Raw genomic sequence first — 9,544 nt, 5'->3', positions numbered from 1 at the left:
TTCAGTGTCGTCCAACCTCCTAAAGGTAGGATCAATGTTATTTGGCTGATCCATGAAGGCAGGCTGACACACAAGCACACACAAAGCAAAGGAATAAGACGAACAGAAGATGGGCGAAGAAAAGGCATCAGCAGGCTTGTACTGATTGATTAGCAGGGTAACTTCAAGCCAGAGCATCGTCCATATATACTGGATAGCTTCTGCCACCGAATTGCTAGTGCATTAGCCATTAGGATACCGGTTTGAACTGAATGGATTAGTTAGAAATGCTTTCAAACCGATGTACCTGTTGTATGAGTTTGCCAATTCAAGAAGAGATAGATGACTGTCACAGCACAGCACTTTACTTTGGGGGATTCTTTTGTGTACAATGAATCCATGTTGCTAAAGTGTTAGTGTGATTTTTTTATGTTATGTTTCAATTTTGTCACTTAATGGCCCAAATCAGTTTGTAGAGTCTGCTCATAAACATTCACAGAAAAAGAATTGTACTTTTTATGAAGATTATTGTATCCTGGTTTAATAACATTCATGAAGCCAGTCTTCTTGTAACGAGTCAGTTTCTGGTCATGAACTACTTGATTTTCCTGGTCAAAGATAATTACCTCTGTCTATTCTTGTCACTATGATTAGTTTCGCCGCCCGCCTCCTCCGGCACAAGCTTCTTCACCGGCTGCTCCTGCAACGACAACAGAATCATAGCCCAGTTACAGTTCAGTGGTGCGAATGCACAGGATGCCAAAGGTGTTACGATAAACTGAATGCCAAGTTGTTTGTTTCACCTGTGCGATCTAACCGAGGAAGGATAAAACTTTGAGTTTGACATCCGAAGCTGTCGACGGCTGCAGCCACCACCACCCTGACCTCCTCCCCCTTCGCGCGGCGGCCTCGCGTCAGGCGGACTGTGCGGCCGCGCGCGTGCGCGTTCCACGCGGAGGTGGCCCGCGCGGCGAGTCGCTGCAGGCGGTGTTCCGGGAGGTGGACTAAGCCCTCGCCCTCAACTCCTCCCGCGTCTCCGCCGCCTCCCGCGCCGCCCGCGTCGCACCCCACGTAACCCCTCGTACTTCCACTCCGCATACTACCCCCTTTGCCTTCTGCTCCTGCTCGCTGACGCATGGCGCGGTTACCTGTATGTGAACTGCAGCACTTCGGTGGATCGACGGGGTACGGCCACGACGACGCCGGCGGCCGGGAGGCGCTCGAGTCCGTCTTCGCCCACGTCGTCGGCGCCGAGGCCGCGGAGGTTTGTCCCCATTCCCCCACCCCGCTCGGTTGCTGAACTGAACTCTGAACTCAGCTCTTATATTCTACTCTTTGTTTCTGCTGGACCGAGAGAGCTGATGACAGACAACCGGTACTCTGCTACTCTGTACAAGGAAGCCGATTCCTTGGAGTCCAGTCATCTGCTACTCTGTACTTTTTTGCCTCTGCTACTCTGGTGTGTTACATTGCCCCTGGATAGGTTGCTGATGTAAATTCAGTTGTACTGTAGCTTGCAGCAGATGGTGGCCTCGACTGGGATGCGCTTGCACATGCCGTCAGACCGGAGACAGGGTGCGCGCTCATACAGAGGTCCTGTGGGTACTCGTGGAGCAAGAGCCTCGGCATAGACGATATCCGTAGAGCCTTCGATTTGATCAAGGCAAGATTAAATGTACACCATGTATCTGGGGTGGGGAGGCAGAGTATTCCACATCTATACTTAACCCATGTGTGTAGTATGTGCTGACATTGTTCATAATTTGGGTCTCACTTCGGATGCAAAATCCTAACTGCGAATATTTCGTATTAATTCGCTAGGAACACGACAGTCTGAAAACGCTTTAGCATTAAATCGATTTTTGGCTAAATCAGCATAGCTACTGCACTGTGTCACATATTCTGAAAGCTAATGCAGGGAAACAGATTTCAGAAAATAAACATTATTAATAGAGTAGAACGCTCTTCCAATGTATTAATTTTGTGGAGAACGCGTGGCTGCAGAAACCATCTAATTCAAAGTTTGATCTTGACAGAAGGTCAAGCGGTCTCTTTAAATCATTTGACTCTGTGCCTGTCAGTATTATTACCGTGTCACGAAATTTTTAAGACAAAGGAAATAACAATATTGTTTGTTTTATTTACTCGCAGGCGGTAGAGCTTGGCAACAGGGAGAGGCTCATTGCATTTTGTGAAGTTGTTCAACAAACCTGCCCAGTAGGATCATTTATTAAGCCAACCGCTGGGGAAACTCCGGGTTATGCTTCAGAGGTGTGTTTGTATACCCTCTATAAATATGTGCTTACTGTTTAAGCTATTTTTTGAATAATATATTTGAGGGTAGTTTATTCCATGTATTTACTATTTTGCTCTAACTGGTGCTATGTTATCGCTATCTGCATAGTGTTTCTTTTTTGCTTTGATACAAGAACGATTAGTTCACCTGAATCAGGTCATTTTTGCTGACGGGACATTCAGTGGCAGTGGCGGAGCTTGGAAGAAAAAGCTAGGCGGGCCAAGCTAAGGAAGAGCCGAATTTTTGTAGGCATTAGTCACTAGTTGGTCCCTTTTGTTCTGTTTCAATTTTCACCCTGTATGTTAGCAAACAAGTTACTACTAAGAGACTCATCTTCTACCTTATTATGCATTGTTTCAATGATCTTCCTACACTAAAATGCACTTATTAAAAAATATTACGCGTCAGGCACAAAGGAAAATATCTCTTTATCGTGCAATTCTACATATGAATTAATAATAAAATGCATTAATGCTGCTCAATTCATAACAAAAGCACGCTGCTCTAGAAATAATTAGAAACTACTCCCTCCGTTCCAAATTACTCGTCGTGCACGACAAGTAATTTGGAATGGAGGAAGTACCTAGCAGCAGCGTCATCAGGAGGTGAACATAGAGTTGAGTTCTACTCGGCGTCTGGTACTCGACAGCAGACCGGCGAACCTAGTTGGTTGGTAGCATGGTGTACTGCAGTGGTCTGAGGAGGCAAGGGTCGGAGGCATCTGGGCGGCACAGCGGCAGCATCCGGACGGCCGAGGTCAGAACTGGCCGGTGTGGAGACCGGAGCCTGGAAAGAAGGGCCAAAGGGAGGATGCCGCCATGATGAGGTCGCGAGAAGGCGAGCGGAGCCGTGGAGCAGGCAGCAGGAAGCGCATATTTAGCGGCGAGGAGGCTGTGCGATCTGTGCCGCCGGGAAAGGGCCAAAGGTAGAACTTGGGAGCCTAGAAGGGGATGGGCGCTGGCTCTCCACGCGAGATTTGAGCTGCGCGAGTTGCAGGTGCGGCATAGCCGACCGGCAGCTGCTGCTCCTACTATGTGCGCTCATGCCAAACCTCGACCCTCGAGACTTCTTGGATCGATCATAACTAGGCTGAGTGGGCTAGGAAGCAAAGCATAGGTATAAAAAATAATCACAAGATTCGTGGGCGGCCCCAACGAAGCTCCGCCCCTGCCCACGAGGAACCATAGCTAGCTAGGACCCTATGAGCATGAGGGTGTGTACTATTTCTACATTTCTGTTCACAAAATCGCCTCCTACTCCTAATTTGCTACCGTATGAGGGTGTGTACTATTTCTACATTTCTTGCCATAACTTAATCACAGAGCATGTGTGTGTACGCAATGAAGCAAGAGTGGTTGGATTCAGAGCGAAGCGCGTTGGCTCACATAATTTACTCGCTTCATTGGATGCTTCCTCCTGGAGCAGGTGCACCAGTATGTCTTTAACCGTTTTATATTGTATGTATTGGAGCTTTCCAAGGTCGAGATATTGGATCCTGCAGACATAAAACGACCCACCTAGGCCAAGTCTTCTTTGCAAACACTACCACCACCACCAGCTCCCACTAACCCAAAGAGATTAATTTCAGTCAACGGAGGACCCCGCTGAGCGACTGCCATGGAGATGAAGATGGCCGTCGGCGCGGCCAACTGGCTCGTCGGTAAGGTGCTCACCAAGCTGTTCGACCCGCTGGTGTCCACCTACATGGCCAGCTCTGAGCTCGGCAGCAACTTCCTGACCGCCAAGAACCAGCTGCAGTACACACAGGGGCTGCTGTCCGCATCCGTGGGCAGGGACGTGGGCGACGATCCTGGCCTGCGCGGACTGCTGGGGACGCTGAGCAAAAAGGCCGACGAGGCTGAAGACGTGCTCGATGAGCTCCACTACTTCATGATCCAGGTGAGTTGCTATGTAGAGATCGAGGTGCCAGAACAATAATAGAATCCGTGATGTAGAGATCTAGACACCGTTGTCTAAAATACTTGGTGATGCATCCATCCAGGACGAGGTCGATGGCACCAAGGAGGCTGCTGCGGAGGTGGGCGGCGGCATCCAGGGCCATTCGGTCCATGGACGCCATGTTGCTCGCTACACCCTCGGCAACTGCCTTCCGTGCTTTTCATCTCCGCGCACTCTAGCTGATGGTCCTCCTCCTGCAGTTGCTGCTGCGGAGGTGGGCGGCAGCAGCCATGTTTCTCGCTACACCCTCGGTAACTGCCTCCCGTGCTTCTCATCACCGCGCACTCAAGGTGATGATCCTCCTCCAGCAGTTGTTGTTGCTGCTGCTACCAGTAGTGAAGACATGCCTGGTGCTAGTAATGATGATGGCGATGTTGATATTAAGTTTCCATTCAACAGAGTAGCCATGTCCAAGAAAATCAAGTCCGTAATAGAGGAGATGAACTCCATATGCATACTTGTCTCTGACCTGCTCAAAACTGCAAACCACAACAGCACTCCATTAAGCACACATGTCACCATTGAAAGGCCTCCCACTGGTTCAATAGTTCCACAACACAGAAAACTGTATGGAAGGAATGACATTTTTGAGCAAACTGTAAATGCACTCACCAGTGGCACACACCGTGATAAAATCCTCTCTGTCCTGCCTTTCGTTGGCCCTGGGGGCATCGGAAAGACCACCTTCACACAGCACCTGTATAATGATGAAAAGATCAAGGGGCACTTCCCTGTCAGGGTCTGGGTATGTGTCTCAACTAATTTTGATGTGATTAGGCTCACACGCGAGATACTTGGCTGCATATCTGGAATTAATGCCAGCACATATGAAACAACAAACTTAGACCAACTTCAAAGAGCCATTGCAGAGAAACTGGACTCCAAAAGGTTCTTAATTGTGTTGGATGATGTGTGGACATGCAAGAGTGAGCGCGATTGGGGAAACCTATTAGCCCCATTCACAATGGGGGAAACCAAGGGCAGCATGGTTCTTGTCACAACTCGATTGCCATCTGTAGCACAGATGGTCAAAACAACTGATCCAGTTGAACTGCATGGTTTAAAGCCTGATGAATTCTTTGCACTGTTCGAAGCATGTATATTTGGTCAAAACAAACCTAGGCTTTATGATGATGACTTAGTTAATGTTGCAAGAGATATTGCAAAGAAACTGAAGGGTTCACCGCTGGCAGCAAATACAGTTGGTCGGTTGTTGAAGAAAAATATCTCTTGGGAATGTTGGATGGGAATTCTTGAAAATAATGAATGGCACAGTGCAAAATATGATGATGATATTTTGCCATCTCTGCAAATCAGCTATAATTACCTTCCTTTCCATCTACAGAAATGCTTTTTCTATTATGCCCTCTTCCCAGAAGATTACAAGTTTTATGATTTAGAAAAAAATACTAATTTCTGGATCGCAATGGGTATTGTAGACTCGAATAGCCAAACTGATAAGAATTACTTAGACGAACTAGTGGAAAATGGTTTTCTCATAAAAAACCGTGATTGGGATGGTGACTACTATGTGATGCATGATTTATTGCATGAACTGTCTCGGAATGTTTCATCACAAGAGTGTCTGAATATAAGTAGTTTAAGTTTCAGAGTCAATGACATCCCACAATCTATTCGGCACTTATCAATCACCGTAGATGATAAATATGTTGAAAGTTTTGGAGAAGAAATAGGTAAATTGAAGAGTGTAATAGACTTTGGAAATCTGCGTACTTTGATGATTTTTGGACATGATTCAAAAATATGTAAGGCTCTGCAAGATGCATTTGAATGTATAAAGAGTCTCCGTGTTCTATTTATACCTAGCTTACCAGAAGATTTGCCAAAGAGCTTTTCAAATCTTATCCACCTCCAATACCTTAAACTCACGCAACCTCATGGGATGTATTATCATCGTTCACCTAGAACATTACCAAGATTTTACCACTTGAAATTCTTGGACGTCTATAGTTGGCACATTATTATAAATTTTTTCCCTAAAAGCATTAGCCGCCTCGTGAGTTTACACCATATTTATTCTTCCAAAGAATTCCATTCCAGCATCCCTGAGATCGGAAAGATGAAGTGGTTACAAGAGCTAAGAGAATTTCATGTTAAGAAGGAAAATGTTGGATTTGAATTGAGCCAGCTGGGGGAATTGACAGGGCTTGGACAGCTTGCTATATGCAATCTTGAAACCGTGGCATCTAAAAAAGAAGCTAATGATGCTAAATTGAAGGATAAAAGAAATCTGAAAGAATTGGCATTAGTTTGGGGTGCAGGGCAACATATTACAGATGGTGATATTCTCGAGGGTCTTCAACCACCCCCAAATCTTAGAGAGCTTGGCATTAAAAATTATGGTTTTGCCGTTGGTCCTAGCTGGTTGTGCAGTGACATTAGCATAAAAAGGCTGGAGTCTCTACATCTGAAGGGTATATCTTGGGACACTCTTCCACCTTTTGAACAGTTACCACACCTCACCAACCTCAAACTGAATAATATTGCTGGGATGCGTGTGTTTGGGCCTGGATTTGGTGGTCTTACAGAGAGAAGTTTTATGCACCTGAAGACAGTTATCATTGTGAAAATGCGAGAACTTGAGGAATGGGTTGGGGGACCCAACAGCCCTTTGTTTTCAAGGCTTGAAAGCATTGTATGCAAATATTGCCCCCTTCTGTCCTCGTTTTCCTTCTTGGAGTGCTGTACCAAACTTTGTCAACTTTATATTTCTAACTGCCCAAAGTTGTCTCAGTTGCCCCCTCTGCCTCATACTTCTACACTAACATACTTTTCGGTGAACGAAGGGTATTACAGAGGTTTGATGTATGATGGAAAGCGTTTGTCTGCTCAAAATTATAAAGGTGCTTTGGCCTTCGAAAATATGGATAAAGTAGAGGCTATAAAAATTACTAAGTTACCACACGTCTCATTGTCAATATCAGACCTCCAAAAGATGAAGTCCCTGAGAAAACTAGCTGCCACAGGTTGCCGTAGAATGTTCTCTGCAGAATGGTTCAATCCAGTCGTCGTCGAGGAATTGGCAGCCCATGACAAGTCTTTGGACGAAGAAAGTATCTCTGCAGCAGCAGGTCTGATCCCAGAGGTGGCAATGAGCAAATCTTTGCACCCAGGTTCATTCCAACTGGAAGAAATGGAGGTAGAGGGCATCTCGGCAGTGCTTATTGCTCCCATTTGCAGACGCCTTGCTGCTACTCTTCACACATTAAGGTTCTGTAATGATCAGGTGACTGAAACTATCACGGAAGAGCAAGAGCAAGCGCTTAATCTTCTCACCTCCCTCCAAAGTCTATATTTTGCAGGCTGCAGACTGCGGTCTCTCCCTCGGCTATATGGCCTTTCTTCTCTCGAGGTATTTTCGATCAGAAACTGTAATGAAATCCAGTCACTGCCGTCCAAGGAGGACCTCCCCGCTTCACTGCTGGTACTAAACGTAGATGGCTGCAGTCGTGAGATAAAAGAGCAAGCCGAGAAATTTAAAGAAGCAAACCCTTGTTTATCTGTTCAGGTACGAAACACTCATTTTTTTGAATCTAGCAAATTGTTGGAAAGGCAGTAAAAATAGGCTGCTTATCAGTTCTTGGCTCTTCTAAGAAATTATGCATCCAATTGCAAGTGACAGTCTTATACTTTCCACATGTAGGTTTGAGCTCAACCACTTCCGAAGGTTCCACGGCATGATATTGTGCAGGTTGCCTTCCGTTTAACATTCAATTGTCCCAAAGACTTTTTTTTTTGCTATGTTTTGTTATGTGCATAGTTTCCTTTTTTGCTTTGATACAAGACTAATTAGACCGCTCACTTGAATTAGATCAGTTTTGCTGGCGGGGCATTCATGGATGGAAGCACAAGTGTGCTATCATGTGATGGAGATCCATATGTTGTCCTCTGTCAGGTCGGTTACTTGTACTAAAATGCACAACAGAGCATGCTGAGAAATTAAAAGAATCAAACCCTTGTTTATCTGTTGAGGTAAGTAACACTCACTTTTGACACCCTAGCTAGTTTCTGAAATCTCATGATTTACTCGTGTCAATTGCAGAGCAGGCTATCGAAGGCGTTGTACAACAAACTGCATGAGGGTCACAGATGTATTTCAAGTCGGCATCCGCAGGTGAGGGCACGCAAAATCAACTTCTGCTCCTCAATTCATCCTCAAGTATATGAAGCCACATGATTCCTTGATTTAATTTGCATTGCACACATTTAGTACATTCCCATGCTTCTGCATTTGCACATGTAACTATTACATGGCTTCTTTTTTTCGTAATCAGATCTGTTAATTTCATTTGCAGTATTGTTAGCTTTTGTTCTCCCTAATATTAGACAACAACTACTTTTAAATGGCACATGCCAGTTTGCATGTAGCAGCTGCATGATTTCACTTTTGTAAACCTCGTCAACTAAAAAGTTTGCTGTCAGGAATACTAAGACTACTAAAACTACATTTTCGCCCATCTCATTTTCAGAACTACTAGAAGACGGCAAGTTGTTCCTTGTCTTGGATAACCGTCTGAGATCCAGAGCTACCCAAGCCGGTGAGTTGATTTCTCCCCCCTCCAGTCACCCACTACTCTTGAGTTACATGGTGCTTTAGGTTGCTGATGTGGATTCAGTTGTAGCTCGCAGCAGATGGTGGCCTTGACTGGGATGCGCTTGCACATACCGTCAGACCGGAGACTGGATGCGCGCTCATAAAGAGGTCGTGTAGTTACCTGGGCATACCTGATACTCGTAGAGCCATCGATTCGATCAAGGCAAGATTATATTCTGAAATTTGGGGCAAGTATATAGCATACCTAGTTAGCGCACGTTGCTGACATTTTTCATGGTTTGGATCTCCTTTTAGATGCAAAGTCTAAACTGCAAGGCCATGGTGGACAACTGCTATGGTGAAATTGTTTCGGCATCAGATGTCTACAGGTGAGGGCATGCAAAATCAACTTCTATGCTGTTGTATGAAGCCTCTATCGATGCTGTTGGAGTCTAGCTTCCGACCAATCCATTTCACTTCGGAGGACATAACAGTTTTCTTTTTGGAAATGAGGGAATGCCTTAGATTGATTGATTTAATTTGCATGACACTCCCGTGTACCAATTATACGCTTCCTTTTTCGTAGTAAGAACTGTTAATTTCATATGCAGTATTGTTAGCCTTTGCTCACCCTTTTTTTTGACGCGTCAACGGCGGGCTTACGCCGGCCTGAACCATATATTATTTCATAAAACAGTTTACACAGAAGAGAATTACAGTGGGAGAGATAGGAGAGGGGGGGGGGGGGGGGGGGG

At 45.5% G+C, this 9,544-nt stretch overlaps 1 protein-coding gene across 7 annotated transcripts; it reads left to right on the top strand.

The window, feature by feature from the left end:
* The first annotated feature begins 3,791 nt into the window (after nt 1-3,791).
* LOC125530105 (putative disease resistance protein RGA4) lies at nt 3,792-9,010 on the top strand. 7 transcript variants are annotated; one of them, XM_048694500.1, is made up of 7 exons: nt 3,792-4,174; nt 4,278-7,763; nt 7,899-7,946; nt 8,072-8,227; nt 8,298-8,369; nt 8,725-8,793; nt 8,878-9,010. In XM_048694500.1, the coding sequence occupies exons 1-3, from the start codon at nt 3,893-3,895 to the stop codon at nt 7,902-7,904; spliced, it is 3,774 nt and encodes a 1,257-aa protein (XP_048550457.1). In that variant the 5' UTR covers nt 3,792-3,892; the 3' UTR covers nt 7,905-7,946; nt 8,072-8,227; nt 8,298-8,369; nt 8,725-8,793; nt 8,878-9,010. The 7 variants fall into 7 exon arrangements, with proteins under 7 accessions (XP_048550457.1, XP_048550458.1, XP_048550453.1 ...); XM_048694501.1 differs by having other exon boundaries at nt 8,067-8,150; XM_048694496.1 differs by having other exon boundaries at nt 8,067-8,227; nt 8,303-8,369.
* Nucleotides 9,011-9,544: the final 534 nt, after the last annotated feature.

The sequence above is a fragment of the Triticum urartu genome, unplaced genomic scaffold (genome assembly GCF_003073215.2).
Source record: "Triticum urartu cultivar G1812 unplaced genomic scaffold, Tu2.1 TuUngrouped_contig_6072, whole genome shotgun sequence".
Lineage (NCBI taxonomy): Eukaryota > Viridiplantae > Streptophyta > Magnoliopsida > Poales > Poaceae > Triticum > Triticum urartu.
This window is presented reverse-complemented; position numbering and strand designations above follow the sequence as displayed.

Bases quoted from the DNA above. Each gene is read 5' to 3' on its own strand.
- LOC125530105 (XM_048694500.1), top strand. From the start codon at position 3,893: ATGGAGATGAAGATGGCCGTCGGCGCGGCCAACTGGCTCGTCGGTAAG. The intron at 4,175-4,277 runs GTGAGTTGCTAT...GCATCCATCCAG, and splicing joins TCCACTACTTCATGATCCAG to GACGAGGTCGATGGCACCAA.